At 40.5% G+C, this 20,127-nt stretch overlaps 1 protein-coding gene across 1 annotated transcript in view; it reads right to left on the reverse strand.

Annotated features, from left to right (window-relative positions):
- Positions 1–711: 711 nt before the first annotated feature.
- Positions 712–20,127, reverse strand: part of GXYLT2 (glucoside xylosyltransferase 2) — a 78,905-nt gene continuing 59,489 nt past the window's right edge. Inside the window, exons 6-7 of the mRNA XM_065933281.1 lie at positions 10,505–10,677; positions 712–5,651 (exon numbers count right to left, since the gene is read on the reverse strand). Of these exons, the coding sequence (XP_065789353.1) occupies positions 5,469–5,651; positions 10,505–10,677 (356 nt within the window). The 3' untranslated portion in view covers positions 712–5,468. The remainder of the gene's footprint in view (positions 5,652–10,504; positions 10,678–20,127) is intronic.

Raw genomic sequence — 20,127 nt, forward strand, 5'->3', positions numbered from 1 at the left:
ACTTCCCTGGATGTCCAGTGGGTAGGACTCTGTGCTTTAAACGCAGCGGGTGTGGGTTCAATCCCTGGTTGAGGAGCTGGGATCCTGGATGCCGCGTGGCTTGGACAAAACAAAGTTGTCTAGCTCACACACAGTCAGAAAATGACTGAACTAGGATTTAAACTCAATGTTGTCTAAATATAGAGCTTGACTCTCATATCTCACATACTTATTTGATGTGGGGTCCCAGTTATTCCGGAAAACCTTATCGTATCCAGATCCCTTAGCATTTTTAAATGTTTTAAAAATAAGGAGGAAACTCACTAAATGAACAAAATACCTTCTGATTTTTAACAATCTAAGGATTAGGGGAAGAAAAAAAACTTCATACAGACTCGAAACTCTTGGTACATTATTTTTTCATTATGTTACTAGCTAATAAGTCAGATTCAGTTTTTGCTAAATAAAATGTAAAAACATGAGAACTAATTTCACATTTTCTGATTTTTCTTCATTGTATTATCAAACACCAAGCACCTTTAAAATCCAAATAACATTAACTTCCAGTGTGGTGTTTTATAAACAAAGAAGATTTTTAATGATTTTTTTAAAAAGGTAAACTACATGCTAAACCAAATTTCTTTAATCACTGAAAGGACTTAAGTATTACTGTTTAATATTATCTTACAAAAGAAGAGAAACACACTTCCAAAATAACACCAAAGACAAGACTTTTTTTTTTAAAAAGTTTTTAATGAAAAAAGTAAAACAGGAAATGGCACTTAAAAATGACAAGACAATAAGTAAATCATATCAGTCCTTTTAATTTGCTGTAATAATTCCTTTTCTTTGGAGTGTTCTGTATTATGCTCATTTTGTCCCAAAGAAAAATCACTAAAAATAGGTTTTTCCAACATAAAAAATGCATTCAGGTTCTCCTTGGGAGCAATAAACAATGAGTGCACTTTTCAGTGACAACACAAACATGTAAAACTGATGAAGCAGAAATTGCACCTGATTCTTACATGTTCGTGCATATGATGATACAAACACAAGTGCTTTTATCTTGAAGACTCAAGAGAATATTTCCAGTTTTGACCTGTGAAAATTTCTGTACTTGCCAGAGAAATCTCATTAGCTTTATTGGGTTGGCCAAAAAGTTCGTTCACGTGTTTTTGTTTTTGTTTTTTTTGGGTAACCCAATAAATGCCAGCGCAGGAACTATGAAACGATTTCACCTCAGGTGTCACTATAAATGATTCTTCAATTCACAGAGCACAATAAATGCCGGATGTTTCTTTAAAAAACATGTGAGGTGTGTGTGTGCACATATTGTGTAATTTTTAAAAATTTTTTGGAAAATTCTCACCAGAAAGATTTGATTTTAGGATTAGAACTTAGTTCTGCCTGCACAGAGATTCCCCAAGTGCTGTGGCTCTGCCACTGATGCCAAGCATCTTGGTCCCACTGAGAGGCTAACATCGAAGACAGGAAGCGAAAGGTGAAAATGAAAAACAGGAAGATGAAAAAGTAGGAGAGAAATGGAAAGACATAAAAACAATTGCTACCATACTAATAAATGAGGATATAATGATTTGTACTCTTATGACATTAAACATAATTCTGAATTCAATCATGAAATCATGTTCATGTTGGTTTATCCAACACACGAGATTTATCCTTTTTGTGTAAGTATTAAGCCGTACTATGTCTAATCCTAAGTTTGTATGTATGTTGTGCCATCTTCAGGGTGGGTTGGAATGATTACTCCATTATTAGATCACTATTTTGTGACTGTGAATAAGGTTTTGTATGGTTTGCTTGTTTTATAAACACCATAACTGCAATGAAATAAATACAAACCTCTACAAGTCCATATAAATATTCATGTCAACAACAAATTCAGGAGAAGTCACAACCATTTGGAGTGGAAGCACTGAATATGGAACAGACATTTCAAATAAATAGTTAAGCTTGGAGCAATATATCCTAAATGCTAAATTGTTGTTTTGGAAGTTGAAAGAAAACTTAGATTTTCTAGCCAATTTTTCAAATATTGGACTTTCTAATGTAAGTCACAATTTTAGAGATTTATATTGGGAAAAGAAAAACTCAGCAAGAAAATATGGTTGGAATTTCTAGTGATTTGCTATTGAAAGTCTCAACATCCATGCACACAAAAATATTACATTTTGCTATGAGAAAGTGTTCTTGCATTCTTCAATGGTACTCTGTAGTCATGCATTAAGCAGAATTTTAAAGGAAACCAGGAAAAGACAGGACAAGCTAGAAGGATAGAAGAAACCCAGTCTCAAGCTCACCCCACAGATGAGCAATGTGCCATATGGGACAATGTCACCTTCTGGCAGACTTCAGACCACAAGTTTCAGGATTCTGCTGTATTAAAACCTGTGGTTATCATATTTCAAAGGCATTAATGTAGTAGTTTTATGGAAATTATCAAAAGCAGGGAAAATACTGCCACATGGATAACATGCTAACTATAGAAAATAATTAGCACTTCTAGGCAGTGCGGATCGGAAGATCAGTTTTTCTAAATTCTCCACCAAACTCATCTAACATTTTTTCAGAATACAGCAAAGGAATTCCAAAGCAGAAAACCACATCAAATTCTAAGGATTCGTGGTCTCATAATGCATCATTCTAGAATGTTCTAGAGTCTTATCACTGATCTTTGCTGGAAATCCTATTGTATATCTTCAGACTAGAACTAATAATTGAGAGCTGCGGATAAACCTGGCTCTCATACAGGAAAACACATCGCTGTATTTCAGGTCTTTACAAGCAGATGTTTTTGTAGGGCTTGCCAAGAGAGGAAAGAAACTACATCAGGTCTGTGAGCCACCAACAAATCTGAATGACATCGGTGGGGGTTACGGGCCATACTGAACAAGCAGGAAGAAAACTTGAATGGAAGTCAGGGAATCATCTCACATCCTGGCTCTTTCACCAAAACTCCATCTGCGGGTATACAGGATACATTTTCCCCATCCAAAAGACAATCCAGAAATTCTCCCACAGGCTTTAGAAATAAAATAACGAATGATGTCACCTTTAGTGGTAAAATGAGGAAACATAAAATACAACAGCAAAGATAGAGTTTCACATCATAATGGTAATTTCCCTTAACATAAATAACAAACCACAGGCCATCCAACTTGTCAAAAGGAAAGTATGGGTTATTACTCAACCATTTTAGATTTAAATTTGTTACTACTGTACACTGCTGCATACTACTGTTGATTGATCCTGATACAGTCTTTGGTAGTGCTGAGGTTTTTGTATTTTTTTTCATGGTAAGACTTTCTCTGCTGTTATTAGAACCCATCACTCAGTCATGTCTGACTCTTCGCGAACCCATGGACTGTAGCCTACCAGGATCCTCCATCCATGGGATTTTCCAGGCAAGCGGACTGGAGTGGGTTGCCACTTCCCTCTCCAAGGGATCTTCCCAACCCAGGGATCAAACCCGGGTCTCCGGCATTGCAGGCAGACGCTTTACCGTCTGAGCCACCAAGGAAGCCCTATGATATCCTACTGCCTTCCAATACATAGCATATCTATCATATTTGCATTACGAAAACAAAACATTTTCCTTTTAAACCTTCAGATAGCTGTCGATCTGTGATGAAAAATAAAAATTTTTGTTCCTCAAAATTTCTCTGTAAAACAGGATGTGTCTTATACATGTCTGTGTGTCTTATAGAACAGTAATGATATCGGATATGTTTCCTTGTATTACAAGGTCCTTATTTGCCCAGTGGAGATGATGCAGGTCCCTACCAAGTTCACTAGGTTGTTACAAACATCAAGGAGATCAATTATGCACACATTTGTAGAGATAAATAAGGCATTATGCAAAATGCCTTTATGCTAATAGCAGCTACTAGGGATTAAGTTAGATCCCTTTGGGTAAAGAATATAGAACTTACTGTACTGCAGCTAGGTGATAAGACCTGCCTGGTTCCTTGGCTCACAGCCGGATAACCCTAGAGAAGGAAAAAAAAACCAACTGAGATCTTTCTAAGGCTGGTAGGAAGATGAATTTCCTTGCCAACAGAATCCACTGTACTGTTTATTCGTACATATTACATTCCAACTTGGCCTTTAATTTCCACCAATTGCCCAAGAGTTTAAAGAGACATGGACACACCCAGCAAAGTAAGAGATAAAATGCTTTTGTCTCCAGGTAACCACAAAATCACATCTCTGCTAAATAGACTGCTTAGGTTTCACACCACTACTGAATTTCTCCTTTCAGAAGCTGAATAGACAAGTCTTATGGTTGGGAAAAAGAGGCCTGGATAGGATCACGGACTCAATGGACAGGAGTTTGAGCAAACTCCGGGAGATAGTGAAGGGCAGGGAAGCCTGGCGTGCTGCAGTCCTTGGGGTCGAAGAGTTGGACATGATTTGGTGACTAAACAACAACAAACAATTTTTCTTAAAAAAAAAAAAAAACCCAGATATGCTTCACCCTTTATCACTGCCCAATTAGTTAAAATTTGAATTCTTTTCCCATATTGTTTTTTAAGTAGCAAAGGACAGCTTTATTGCTTTGCCAGGCAAAGGGGAACATAGCTGGCTCCTGCCTGAAAAAGTGCCTCAACCTTAAAGAATGATGAGGGGTTTTATAACAATGGTTCAAGGGTGTGATCTCTGACAAGACTAGGGTGTGTGCACAGCTTGGACTCCCTTAATCTCATCTCAAGCGGTCTCCTAATCTTGATGAGCTTCTCTGTCCCAGACAGATTTTAAATAAAGCCCTGTAAACATAATCATTTTGTCTAAATTTTTAGTCTCCTACATAAAAATCTCAGCATAGGGTTCAACTTTTACTTAGACTACCTGTTTTAGACACACTATATGATGGAAAAGACAAGCAACAAATAAATACAGAAGTACGGGAAAAAAGGCTAGATGAGACTACACTAAAAAAATCTTTTCCCTAGTTGATAGGATTATGGCTAATCTCATCCTGATTTTGGTCCACTGACCTATAGATTCTCAAAAATTTTTTAAAGTTTGTTTGCTTTATAATAAGCATGTATTGCTTTTGTAACAAGGGGTGGGGAGAACCAATTGCATAGAAAGAGTCTCAAGAAAATTGGATAAAATATACCACATCAGATGTCACTGCCATTGTCTGCAACACTTGGGAACTCGAAGGCTCATGAGAGTTCCTTTTCACAGCTAGCTCAACCTGCTTCAACAATGTTAAGTGAGCAATAATACCATTAAAAAAAAAAACACAAAAAACAGAGAGATAAATAGCATTTTAGGAAAAAAAAAAACTAAAGCATATTTCCTTTTAGGGGCAACTAATTTAGCAACATTTAACAAGGCTTTTAAAACTCAATTGTCATAGAGCACCATGAAATAGTCACATAAAAGAAATCCAGGCAGCTTGAAGATGAATATTTCCTCCTTCATGAGATGCCTAATTGACTTGTGACAACATGAAATACTCAGTGCATCTGGTTGGGGCCAACATGGATGATGACATGCTTCTCATAGGCCCTTTTCATTGTTTTCTCAATTTGCTTCAGAAAAACTTGTGGAATTCGTCCACATAAAGTGTGCACAGTCTCCAAAAACTTCAGCTGAAGAGGGTAATACATGGATTGAAAGAGATTGTCTTGAAAGGGAAACTGAAAGATGAGTGGGGAAAAAAAAGGAAAAGTTTATTTTAGTTACTGAAATGCCATTTAAAAAGGAAATAACTTACTGGGAAATGACATAGGGAATTACTGGAAACACGCAGTCACAGTTGGTGTTTTTAGATACAGTGGAAGGGACCTCCAAGGACCAAAGTTCAAACCCTGATTCAATCCTGTGCAACCCCAGGCCATCATTTACCCTTTTGGAGGCTCAGTGTCTTTACTTTAAAAAAAAAACAACAGATGATTTATTTGTGTTCTAAAAGTTCTTAAAATTTAAGAGTCAAGTATTGGGTTGGACAAAAAGTTCGTTTGGGCTTTTTCCATACCATCTTATGGAAAAGCCCAAAGGAACCTTCTGACCATCCCAATGTATTTCCCAGAACAGGATATTCTATATACCATACTTTTGCTGAGTAGATCAAGATTCAAGTATAAACAGCAAGATCTTAACTATACAGCACAGGGAACTATATTCAAAATTCTGTGACAAACCATAATGGAAAAGAATAAGAAAAAAAAAACACATATGTATAACTGAATTACTTTGCTGTACAGAAGAAATGAACACAACATTATAATCAACTATACTTCAATAAAATTGGAAAAAAAGGTTGAAATAGATAATTGAAATCTAGTACAATAAAACACTGAATCCTTCATATTTTTTGCCTCTATAGCAATCTTAATAAAGGAACTACAGTGATCTCATGAAGTCCAGAGTTTAACAACTACTAGTGAAACGTATCATCAGTGAACTTTATTTTAGTAATTTAGGTACTGAATATTGGTTGTTGGTTTTATCCCACTTCATACTTTTAAAAGATTATCCTGCTTTCCTAAGGAATATGTCTATATTCTCCCAAACAAATCTTTCAGACTACCTAATTATGAGCGTGTCAGTTTTATTACAATCTCAGCAAAAGGGAAAATGCTTCCCTTTAGGTCAAGTTAAAGATTCACTGTTGGCAAGGACATTTTAAACAAAAAGACTAGAGAAAGAAAAAAAAAAAGGAAAACAGGAATGATGAAAAGTCAGAACATTATTGCCTGACAGCAGAGTGGGTTGGGTGTGTAGTTTCCCAAAACAAGTTTTAATCCATTAAAGTTCATGAGAAATATTGCTTAAGCGAGTTTATCAGAAATGTGATTTTCTTCCCAGAAGGAGGTTAAGGTTCAGTCCCAGACTGTTTGGAACACTGTTTCTTTCACAGCACAATTTAGACCATTGATTGACTTTTTCTGGGGTTTCCCAGATGGCTCAGTGGTAAAAAATCTACCTGCAGAGGCAGGCAATGCAGGAGATGCAGGAGAAGCCTGTTCCATCTCTGGGTCGGGAACATCCCCTGGAGTAGGAAATGGCATCCCACTCCAGTATTCTTGCTGGGACAATCCCATGGACAGAGGAGCCTGTCAGGCTACAGCCCATGGAATCACAAAGAGTCAGACACGCTGAATATGAACGAAAACTTCTTTTCACCACTGTCTCCCCCAGTGACAGGAAAAGAAGAGGTCAAAACAACGGATTCATCTCTGATTCCTCTCTTTCCCCACATCCTTCATCTAGTCCATCAGCAACTCTGTCTCCACAAATGTATCTGGAATCCGGCCCCTTCCTCCCATCGTCCTAATTCTGCACAAGTACCAGCCAGCCCCATCTCTCACCCGGATGGTTGTAATCAGCCTCATAAAGTAACCTTTGTGTCTTCATTGTTGCAGCCCTTCCACCAGCAAACAAGCAGGTATTTTTAAAACATAAATCAGAGCACATCATTTTCTTGCAGGGGCTTCCCACTGCAATTAGAATCAGATTCAAACTGCTCTCTTTCCCCAAAGGTTCAGTGAGATCTGGAACTCTCTATGCTCATCTCTGATCGCTCCCCTTTTCTGGTCATTCTGGTTACTGCAGCCTCTTCCCACACACTTATTCCTGCCTCAGGGACTTTTCCTGGGTTCTTTCTTCTACTTGGCAGGATCTCCCCCTAGATTTCCCCAGGGCTGCCTCCAGGGATCAAGGCTCAGGCTGAGGACTTGAGCTTGTGAATCCTCCTCTCCATCCAGGATGGCCATTACCCTGCTCTGGCCAGCTTTTAATCTCTCACTGTCTGAAAGGACTTTTATTATTTCTTGGTTTATATGAGTATTGTCTGGCTTCATCCACCCAGAATATATGCTTCATGAGAAGCAGGTTTTATCAGTCTTGGTCTTTGTTGACTTCTGAGTTTCCTAGAACCTAGACTGTTCCTACATTAAATAGGTTCTTCACAGATGATTGTTGAAAAAGTTACTGGCAGAATGTCTGCTTGGTACATAACTTTCCTTGGGTCATAGTGCGAGCAGATCATACTTCCCCTTCACAGAAAACATACACGCAGGGTTAGGGTGTGTGAACATGAGTTGGGGGGAGAAAAGGGGAGGGTATGGGATGGGAGAGGAGGGAAAGAAAGAGAAGGAAAGGAAAGAAGGAAGAGGGAGGAGAGGGGAATATTTTCAGAGAAGAAGAAAGAAAGGAAAAAACACAGGGAGAGGTAAGAAAAAAAAAGTGTGACCTGTTATCATGCAAACAACTTCTACTAACTGTTGAGCACGACTCTACATCAGGCACTGTACTGAAAAGTGTAAACACCATCATTATGTTGAATTCCAACAACACCTTTTAGAAAATATTATCTCCATTTCACAGACGAGGGAACTGAGGCCCAGTAAGGCAAGAAGAGGCTTCCCTGGTGGCTGAGTGGTAAAGAATCTGCCTGCCAACACAGGAGATGTGGGTTTGATCCTTGGTCCAGGAACTCTCTCCTGGAGAAGGAAATTGGCAACGCACTCAAGTATTCTTGCCTGGAGAACCCCATAGTCTAGAGTACTATAGTCCATCGGGTCGGAAAGGGTTGGACATGACTTACAGACTGAACAATAACAACACAAGGCGAGAACAGAGAGCTAGTAGCTAATCACCAGAAAGTGATAATATTGGGATCTGAATCCAGGTCTATTGATGCCCAAAGCCAAGCCCTGACCGGATGGCACTGTAGGACACAGTGATTGAGTGAAGAAATGTGTCTTGAACGATGAAGTCTGTCCATATTTACTAGAGTTTCAGGATGGGGTTAGTGACAGTCCTGATTGAAATGAATGAGAGTTGGAGAATTGTCTTTTTAGGCCCAACTGAGGAAAATCAGCTAGTGTATTAGCCAGGCTCCTTTATGAAACATTTATCTGGCCTGTTTTCTGATCCACCCAGAAAACAAACAAGACAGATTGTAATTCTAGAAGCACAGTTGCTCAATCCCAGATCAGGGCTGACAGATCACAGAACAACCGGAAGGCGTGGTTCTGATGTCCACGTCTGCGGCAGCCTTCTTTAGCTTGCATGTGCACTCCTGAATGGGTTTGCACCTAGAGTCCAGTGTCTGAAAACCTAAATGTGATATCACTAAGTACAGACCACATTTTCTATGTAATTAAATCAACAGGAACCTGGGGAAGAAAGAAGTATTAGCTTATAGGTACATGAAATATTTTCCCTCCACAGAAAGACAATTGTGGGATTCTAGAATTGGAATTCTCTGGGATTCTCTTTGCATGCATGCGTGTTAAATGGTTTCAGTTGCGTCTGACTCTTTGTGACCCCATGGACTGTAGCCCACCAGGTTCCCCTGTCCATGGGATTCTCCAGACAAAAATACTGGAGTGGGTTGCCATGCCCTCCTCCAGGAGATCTTCCTGACCCAGGGATTGAATCAGTGTTCTCTTATGTCTTTCTTACTGGCAGCTTTGCAGAATGCATATTTTCATACATGCAAAAATGTATGAAATATTAGTATATTGCAGGGTTCACTCCCACTTCACCCCTACCAAAGCCTGTTCACGAATCATTTCTTGGATACTCAAGAAAAAACCTTCTAATAAAATCTACATGCTATATGTCAGGGGTTGGCAATTTTTTGCTACAAAGGCTAGACAGTAAATATTTCAGATTCAGTGGGTCATACAGTCTATTGCAGTGACTCATCTCTGCTTCTGCAGCATAAAAGTGGTCACAGATAATACATACACAAATGGTTGTCACTATGCCCCAACACGACTCTATTTATGAATGAAGAAATTTGAATTTCATAAAACTTTCTTATGTCACAAACTATTCTTCTATTCATTTCCCCCCAACTCTTTAAGAAACCATTCTTACCCCACATGTCTTACAAAAACCGACCAGATTTGGACCAATACTTGGCCCAAGTTGGATGACCCCTACAGTCCTGTTTTTTGGAATGAAAGTTTCAAAAGAGAAATCTCTGAAAGTAGCTGTTGCTGGTTTTCCCCTAGCAACTTCAAGGTGAAAGGCAACGTGGAAAGCAGCATTTCCAAAGTGTGTGAGTCATAGCAGGCAGGACTTGACTGTTACTTCAGTTTGGCTCCTTGTCTAACTGACCAACTTGACACTTGTTCATTCAACAGGCTGGAGCTGGCAACCAGGCAACATGCTTAGTTTGAGTTGAATAATATAATTTTATTTTTATTGTATTAATATTATGTTTACCCTAACCTATGATCCTTTATTATGGCATATGGCACAGGGTTTCTCTTTCTGATAGGACATTTCCACCTTCAGCAAACTTATTTCAGGGGAAAAAATAAGTGACCTACTTGGAAATAGTAAGTCAAGAGTGAATAAGGTACAGTATCAGGTAGTAAGAGGTGTAATGTGACTGACGTTGGGGAAAACCGGTGTAATTCAAGGCTTCTGAGGAATTGTTTGACCTTCAAAGAGATGGGTGACCAAAGCGCTTGCACTGCATCACGCTGATGAGCAGGAGCCTGCTGAACGGGGACGCGAACGCACTTACATCTCGGATCGCCTCATAGAGCGCTTTGAAAGTTGGCTGCTTCTCGTCATGGTAGACACCTCGATTCCCATGCAGGACAGATACACCTTCCCGCTCTGCCTCTCGGCAATTGCTTCCATACATGCAGTGATCAGGACGGTAGTTCCACTGGCAGGGGAACACGTAGAGACACTCTGGTGGCAACAAGAGAAAGTCACAATCAGTGCCAGTGATGAAACCGACATTTCCATAAACTGCACACCACATGGGATTTCAAAGCATGTGAGTGATTTGTGACTTGTAGCCCAGGTTTTGCCATGTTTGTTAATAGTCTGAGTTCAGGAATTGAAGGATCATGCATTAGTGATGTTGGAGACCTTACCCCAAAGAGAGGGGTAATATAGCATCTTGGACAAGAAGTCAAACAACGGCAGCAGACAGCTTGAGACAGAATCCCAACTCTGTGGATCAAAACCAGTGCAACCTAGGTCCAGTGACTTAATCGTCCTGTGTTTCAGTTTCCCTATCCACAAGATGGATATAATAGAATTGTCCCATTATTGACGATTCTGTTTTTTAAAAGCTCGTGTAAAAGGCATAGCAGAGGGCCAAGCACTCAGCTGTGGCCCACAGTGTTAGCAGTTACAATTAACTCTTTGGAAAGGCTTTGTGAAATGGACCAACCTGAAAAATTAGAGTCAAGGGTGAAGCAAAGGTTCCTCTTCAGATTAAAAAGCAATCAAGCAACAGAAACAAAATGAAGGAAAACAAACAAAACACTACAATAGCACAAAAACAAAACCCCAAAAAACAAAAAACAACTCACCCAAAAAAAGCGAAATAAAAAGAGTTCCCCCACTCCCCAAAAAAGAAGTCCCCATGCCCCAGTGACTATGTGCACTGTGGGTGAGCATGTCCACATGTGTACCTGTGTCTGCATCTCTAATTCACAGGTTCTTAGCCAGGGGTGATGCTATTCCAGTCTCTTAGGGCCATCTGGCAGTGTTTGGAGGGAGGCATTGATCGTCATATGTGAGGCTTCTGTTGGTGTCTAGTGGGTAGAGACTAGGGATGCTGTAAACATCCTCAATGAACAACACAGCCCCCACCACAGTAGTAGTGCCAAGGTCAAGAAACTCAGCTCTAATCCTGTTGGACTCAGTAAATTTCCTCTTGTGACCAGGATTATAAAATTAGCAAAACGTTCATAACGTTCAAAACGTTCAAGCTTCCTGGCTCCTCCTTCCTGTGCCTTTAAGGGCTGGGCCTAGAGAAGGATGGATCAAAGTTCTCTGCAAACATGCATCACTCACCATGAGAAAGACCTTGAGTGAGAAAACAGAAGGCTTGGAGCAAATCAATCACCCATGTCAGAAAAGCATTATAAAGATGTGTTGTTGGTTCAGTTGATGGTATTTCCTTCTTATGGAAAGGACTGCTGCTTAGAGGTTATTTACAGAAACCATCAACATGGAAAGCAAAGAATGAAAACATCACTATACATCCCCTCTGGCAGACAATGTGTAGTATTTCCACCACTCAGAATTTACAGGCCACTGTGGGATTCCCTGGCAGTCCAGTGTTTAGGACTTGGAACTTGCACTGCCAAGGGTGCAGGTTTAATCCCTGGTCGGGGAACTAAGATCCTGCAAGCTGCATGGGGCAGCCAAAAAGCAAAACAAAAAGAGAAACTTACACTGTGACACCGAAGCACCTACTAATCCCTAATTGTTCACAAAACACTGCGAGATTTTCCTTTTCTTGGGAGAACTCCATTCCACCATGATGCTTCTCTTACTTGCATTCACCTCCATCGTGCACATAGGTAATCCACACTTGGGGGAGAGTGGTGTTCACCCTGAAATCATACTATCAGGACGTGACTCCCAATTCCTTTATTAGCTGTGTGACTTCCCTGTACTTCAGTGCAGAGGGAGGATGTGAGGATGGTGGGAGTGAAAATATCTAAATATACTTTTGTGCTTCTGAACTGCAGCCTGACGCCAGCACAATAGCTGCCCCTTTTAACCCAAAGAGTCACTTCACTCCTTTCTGATACCTCCCTGGTCTTTTGGATTTGCAGCCCCTGCTTAAGCACCTGCTAATAATCTCTGCTGAATGTACTGCCCTAGACCCTATCTCTGATTTGGTAAACATATGCACTGACCGAATCAACACATATTTATTGAATGCTTGCTATATGTACAGGTCCTACCTTCATGGAGTTTAAGGTTGGTGATGAAGGTTTTTGCCTCCTCCTAAGTAGTGAAAGGACTCTACTACACACACACACACACACACACACACACACACAACCCCCAAACAAACAAAAATCCCCCAATTTTTCCTCTCTTTGCAGTCTTAGAAGACCAAGCCCATTTAGGGCATTGTTCAAAGGTGAAACACAAACACACAGAGGTTAAACAATATGTTGTTAAATAACCAATGAATCACTGAAGAAATTAAGGAGGAAATTAAAAAATACCAAGAGACAAATGACAATGAAAACACAACAATCCAAAACCTATGGGACACAGCAAAAGCAGTTCTGAGATGGGAGTTCATAGTAATACAATCTTACCTCAACAAACAATAAAAATGTCAAATAAATGACTTAATCTTACACCTAAAGCAACCAGAGAAAGAAGAACAAACAAACCTCAAACTTAGTAGAAGGAAAGGAATCATAAAGATCAAAGAAGAAATAAATGAAATAGAGATGAAGAAAACAATAGCAGAGACCAGTAAGACAAAAGGAGGTTCTCCGAGAAGAGAAAAAAAAAACAAAACTAATAAACCCTAAGCCAGATTCATTAAGAAAAAAAGGGAGAGGATTCAAATCAATAAAATTAGAAATGAAAAAGGAGACGTTGCAGTGAATACCACAGGAATACAAAGGATCATAAGCAACTAGTATGAGCAACTATATGTCAATAAAATGGACAACTTAGAAGAAATGGAGAAATTCTCAGAAAGGTACAACCTTCTAGGACTGAACCACAAAGAAACAGAAAATATGAACAGACCAATCACAAGTACTGAAGTGGAAACTGTGATTAACAATCTTCCAACAGAGTCCAGGACCAGATGGCTTCACAGGCGAATTCTATTAAACATTTAGTGAAGAATTAACATCTACCCTTCTGAAAATTCCAAAAGGATTTGAAACGAGACAGATTCTTACATTCAGTAGGTTCAAAATTGAGTTCTACTATCTTCTAGCTCTAAAACCTTAGGTGATTTGCTGAAAAACTTGACTTCAGTTTAGGAGCACATGTTGTTTAGTTGTTAAGTCGTGTCTGACTCTTTTGCAACCTCAGAGACTGTAGCCCTCCAAACTCCTCTGTCCTTGGGATTTCCCAGACAAGAATACTAGAGTGGGTTGCCAGATCCTTCTCCAGGGGATCTTCCCCACCCAGGGATTGGACCCTCGTCTCCTGCATTAACAGGCAGATGCTTTACCACTGAGCCACCAACAGAAGCCCTTATTCTGTCAGTCACGACCTAACAGCAGAGAGGCTGAGAGCATTTTCTGGAGTCAATCTGTTGAGACTGAATACAGCACTCTGCCATGAGTTGCATGAACTCAAGCAAATTACACAATTTTTTCTGGGCTTCAGCTTCATCATCTATAAAAGGAGGAAGAATTGTAAATATCACTTGGGGGATTTGAGGGAGTATTAAATGAGTTCATGTCTAGAAGTACATGGAACAGTACTCAGCACATAGGAGGCACACCATATATGTAAGCTGCAATCATTACTATTAACACTGTTATTGCCATAACAACTACTACCGCATTAGGCTGCTAGAAGGATAAAATAAGATAACTTACATGGAACGAGCCTAGCATAGTTCCTGACACATAGTACATGGGTGGTAAATGTTTTACAGCAATTGCCTCTAGCCCTGCAGGTGGCCAGGCTTTCTTAACCTTTTAGGAGTCACAGACCTCTCTGGGAATCTCATGAAGGCTTTAGATTCTGCCTTTAGAAAAACATATGAAGAATATTTGCTTACAAGTTTAGGGTTGTATAGATCTCCTAAAGACCAGCTAAGAATCCCAGCTATTGAAAGCCACATGTGAAATGTGGTCTAGACAGAATTCAATTAACCTGTTTACCTTCCCTTCAGAATGTTCCAGGGAAAGAAATGCAAAACACATTGAGAATAGAACTGAAACAAGTATTTGTTCACCACAATGCAAGGCACTGGTGTCACTGGGTGATAAGGCGCTGCCTCTGCCCTTGGGGAATTTATACTCTTGTAAGGGAGATAGTATAGAAATGAACATGTTTTATCAGAGTTTATAGAAAGGAAGGCATTTCAGTAAAGCTTTATTTAAACTCAGACGTATAGTAAGGATAGGATTCTGACAGTTAGAAATAGAAGCCTGGAAGAGCTTTTAAGGAGGAGAAAATAGCCTGATGATGGTGAAGAGTTTGGAAATCAGAGTGTGTTTTAGAAAAGATAAGGCATTTAATTTTTCAGAGTAACTCGATTTCTGCAAAAGGGTAAGCTGATGGTAGGAAAGTTGTCATATAAATAGACTTCTTTGACCTAAGATATTCAAGAAATATACATCTATGTATTAGGTTGCAAGTAACCAACTACGATTCTAACTTGTGAGGCAAAATAATTTTTTTTCCTTTGGAAAGAGAGGAGATAGTTCATTAAAAAAAAAGAAAAAAATGGGTTTCCCTGGTGTCTCAGATGGTAAAGAATCCACCTGCAATGCAGGAGACCTGGGTTCAATCCCTGGGTTGGGAAGATCCCCTGGAGGAGGGTGTGGCAACCCACTCTGGTATTCTTGCCTGGAGAATCACTGTGGACAGAGAAGTCTGGTGGGCTACAGTCCATGGGGTCGCTCAGGGCAGACACGACTGAGCAATTAAGCACACACAGCACAGCTCATAAAATCAGAGAGAAAGCTGAACCGGGGCAGGAAGTGGGGCAGCTCCCGGGATCCAGGACTAACGTCAACTTCTCAGCACTGCTGTCAGGATGAACCAGCCTTGCCTACATTCTGCTCTTGGATTCCCAGACTCAGGTTCCCAGGAGATGGTCTGATGGTTTAGTGCAAGTTAGGGGTGGGCAGGGCTCTAAGACTGCATGGGATGGGGAAGGAGTTCCCTGAGAAAATCCCCTGAGAAAACTGGGTGCTGTTAGTAAAAGTAAGGGCAATCAAGAGTGCACAGGCAAAAATAACAGATGTGCAGCCTGGGTGGGGAGGGGAGTTTGGGGGAGAATGGATACATGTATAAGTATGGCTGAGTCCCTTAGCTGTTCACTTAAAGCAATCACAATATTGTTAATTAGCTACGCGTGCAAAGTCACTTCAGTCGTGTCCAACTCTTTTGTGACTCTATGGACTGTAGCCCACTGGGGTCCTCTGTCCATGGGATTCTCCAGGCGAGAGTAGTGGAGTGGGCTGCCAAGACCTCCTCCAGGGGATGTTTCTGATCCAGGGATCGAACCAGTGTTTCTTACATCTCCTGCATTGGCAGGTGGGTTCTTTACCATTAGCATTACCTGAGAAGCCCATAATCAGCTATATCCCAATATAAAATAAAAAGTTAAAACAAAAGAGATGTGCTTTTTTATTCACAGATACATTTGATGTGGGTTACACTGTGAAACCTCCAAGTAGCTAATGTGCAAAGGAGGAGGAGAGGGGCTACACCAGCATCCTGGGGTGGGTTGAAGATGGTAAACTTCTAAGATCAGCTGATGAACATGTCGTATGGATTACTCGTGGTAATTTGGCACATAATCAATAACTATTCTGAAATGAATCTAGTTTAAGCAAGATTATCACAGCTGTCAAAACCTAATGTTTAAAAAATGATAGCACCATGAAATGTGCAAGTTATTTTTTTCCACTGTTGAGGAAATAATACAGTGAATGGCTTTTAAATTCCAAATCCCCAACGCTTTAGACTCCTGCAATTTATTTAAAAAAATTTTCCAGCCAGTCTCTCTGGGTCTTTGCTATTTTTCCTCTCCATTTTATATAGATAAAGTAGGTCATTAATTGATTATTTATGAGATTAAAATACCTTAGTGATTTCTTCAGGAGTCTACAATTATTTCCACAGCCTTGTAACTATTTGCAAAGGACTATGTGAATTGATCGCTCCTTAAACTTCTGATCATTTCCTACTCTTGGAGTCTCTAAGTTGATCGAAAAGTTTGTCTGGTCATTTTTAACTTCCTGGTGAAATAAGCTTGTTACTTACTTACTATATTCTATCAACAAATCGGAGCTGTTTGCACTCCTCAGAGCGATTTGTTTGTTGTTTTGTTTTTTAATGTCTTATTCTGAAACTAAGCTTTCCCAGCCTCCTCTTCTTCCTTCTTCCAAAATGCACCTTGTTCGAGAAAAGGGCAATTCGTTCCTCCATGAAGTCACCTTTGATCACAAATCTGAAGAAGCAACCCTTTCTCCCCAGGCCTGACAGTGGCTCGCTCAACCCCACACTTGTTTCCTTCACAGTACTGATCACAATGGGTGATTCTGAATGACCTGTTTCTATTCTCTGCAACTCGATCTCTCCCAGTAAAAGGTAGGTTTGGTAAAAGGAGGAACTCTGTCTCCTCTGTTTGCTGCCATACGCCCACTGCCTAGCCCTGGGGCTGGCACCCAGTAGGTGCTCAAAAGATAGCTGCTGAATGGGAGAATAAAAGCTTATACCTTCCTCTAGCCTCTGTATCTCTCCCCTTTCTCTGCTTTCTTCCTCTCCTTTCTCTCCCCACCATCCCTTCTTCTCACACTCCTGCCTATGCTCTTTCTCTTTGATTTCCTTCCGTCTTTCACGGCAGTCTATTAATCCCATTCCTCCAACCAGTCAATATACCTCTGAAGACCAACTCCATCTGGTCTTCAATGCGCCATTTAAGGTGCTAAGATCGCACTGCAATCACTTGATAAAGATTAAGTAGACACAACTCTTTCTCACAAGGACCCAACAATCTTCATTCTTGCACTTCAGATTAGAGTTCATGAACTTCCCAGACAATGATCTGTTATCAGTTTCCAGGACAGGCCTAAAACCAAATAACTGGGCCTGTTCACCCCTAAACACCCTCATAACTGCCAACTGCTGTGTGTTTTTGGTGGGTGAGTAAATAGTGTGGTTGTCCGCCAGGTGCAAAACTCCAGTGACCCAGACAGGATGAGAGAAAAGGCCTGACTGGGCCTCTGAAGAAGCTTGTTCCATGTGACTGTGTGTCTTGCTCCCTGTGGCCCCATAAACTCCTCCTGACTCCTTTGTATTAGATTCAACTCATGGACAATCTACGTATATATTCCCCTCATGTTTCAGCTCTTCTCTCTCTTCCTGGACAGAACCCTACCACTTCTACTGGGGTTGGATGTCCTGCCTTGTCATCTGTACTTAGCTGGTTTCATATCCTTTCCTGCTCACACACACTTTTCTAGAAACTGTTTCTGAAGAAGGGACAGATCCAGGTAGTCATGTCTGAGAGAGGAAAAAGGCACGTGATCTTGTTCCTCTGGCCCCTCATGACTGGAACAAGGGTAGTCTCCTCATCCAAAAAAATAAAACTGGTTTAGAGCTGGCTGGGAATCAGTTGATAGGCTGGACCAGAACAATCTCCCTCTCTGTCTTTCTCTCCTTCCAGAATCTAAGAAATAAAAAAGAAAAAACAAAACAAAACCTATCATCATTGGTATGGACTTGTAAGGTTCTGTTGACGTGATGTTGGGCCATGCACAAGCAAAGAATATTGCTGGAGAGATGGAATGGAATCAGATGAGCAGAAGCAATAAAGCAGATACCATGAGGCCTCTGAGGGATAAAGAAATCAGCTTCGGTCCTGAGCAGCTGCCCAGAGATGGTTCTCAAGAGGCCTGGTATGACCTGACCCATGTGTTCATGGGACTGGCACCTAGACCCCTACTTAGTTGGTCTGAGTAGAATTTTATTTCCTGAAACCTAAGTATATGTGAATCTAAGCACATCTTTTTAAATTGGGTTCTCTATGAGCCCTTGTCAAATTTACCCTTCCTACAGAACTCTGCTCTTGACTCAAATTCACCTATAAAGATGTGAGTTCATCTTCCATTTCTTGATGAAACTACCTCGGCTCACTGCCAGGAAAAGTCCCTTCGGATGAGTTACCTGTGTGTCTCTCATGGGCTTCAGCTGTCACCTCGTGAGTCAGTCCAGTACTCAGCATGACAATTACACACCCACAGGCATTTACTATCTAACTATAGCAAGAGTTTCACAACATTTTTAAGCTAATGACATGTAAACCCGTTTTAGCGATATGATTGGCTACAGGAAGCTATAAGAATGAAAGTATTCTAGATTTGGGCTCAGGTTTTGTGTGTATCGCTTCACCCATGGCAACCCAGAGAATCATAACAATAAGCATGTTATTTCCTGAGTAATGGCCAATTTTCTCTTCCTCTCTCCTTTCCAGGGATAAAGGTAACACCTTTTTTTTTTCTCCTCAAATACTGTTTGTTCTGGTTTATAGAAAGTGCTTCCAATCAATATAAACAAAGAAAAACCTTTAATATGATGGATATCACTGGATTTCAGGTCAAAGAGCTCATGTTTGATAAAGGATCTGAATAAAGCATGAAAGATCAAAGGCAGGCCATACAAAGAACGCTCAAAGAGACACCTAATACTTACTGACCTAAAGTGAGGAAACTCCGTTATTTAATTGCTACTGCTCAGACTCAGGATTCAGAACAACTTCCTAATTATTTTATAAAATCCTTGTACTCAATGGATCTAAGATGGGCAGTGGGGCACCATTAAATTCAGCTGGTTTTCAGATTAATTAAAGACAAGTGTCTCGGTCTAATGGCAGAACTGCTTGTGACCGCCTTTGAGTATTATTTACCCGTTGATCATGTCCTCAAATACTCTGCAACAGGCTAAGAGGATTTCTGGGGAGCCAACTGAGCAGATCTTTTGAATTCCTCAGTTTGGGAATATGGACAGATAGGCTACGGAAGAGAGTTTAAGCCACACAACAGAGAGGGAAAATGCAATAAAGCAATGTTCCCCAACCTTTTTGGCACCAGAGACCAGTTTTGTGGAAGACAATTTTTCCATGGACCAGGCTTGCTGGGGTGTGGTTTTGGGATAATTTAAGCACATTACATTTATTGTGCACTTTATTTCCATTATTATTACATCAGCTCCACCTGAGAACATCAGGCAATAGATCCTGGAGACTGGGGACCCCTGAAATAAAGGATAAAATAATGCAGGAGAGAGACACATTTGGCGAAAACTGCATAGCTCTTTAGACACCCCCCTCAACTAGGAGACCTCCGCCCCACCCAAAGACATGGGGCTGGAGTTGGAAATGCCTGGGCTTGTACCCCTGCTCTGGCACTATTAGCTATGCCACAAATTATTCAACTCTCTTTCATTTGGTACATTTGTAAAATGGGGATTCTATCAGAGTTCCTATGAAAATTAAATAAGAAAATGCTCAGAACAACACCTGACACTCGGTAAATAATCAATATCAGTCATTATTCCTTAGCTTCAGGCTCCTGGCCAACAGGCTGCCAACATCTGTTTCCTCCTCCGCGGGAATCTGGAAGTGGGATGAGGTTAGTTTTTCCTTGTGGCTGGACCTGGAGTGTGAAA

The sequence above is a fragment of the Muntiacus reevesi genome, chromosome 4 (genome assembly GCF_963930625.1).
Source record: "Muntiacus reevesi chromosome 4, mMunRee1.1, whole genome shotgun sequence".
Classification (NCBI taxonomy): Eukaryota; Metazoa; Chordata; class Mammalia; order Artiodactyla; family Cervidae; genus Muntiacus; species Muntiacus reevesi.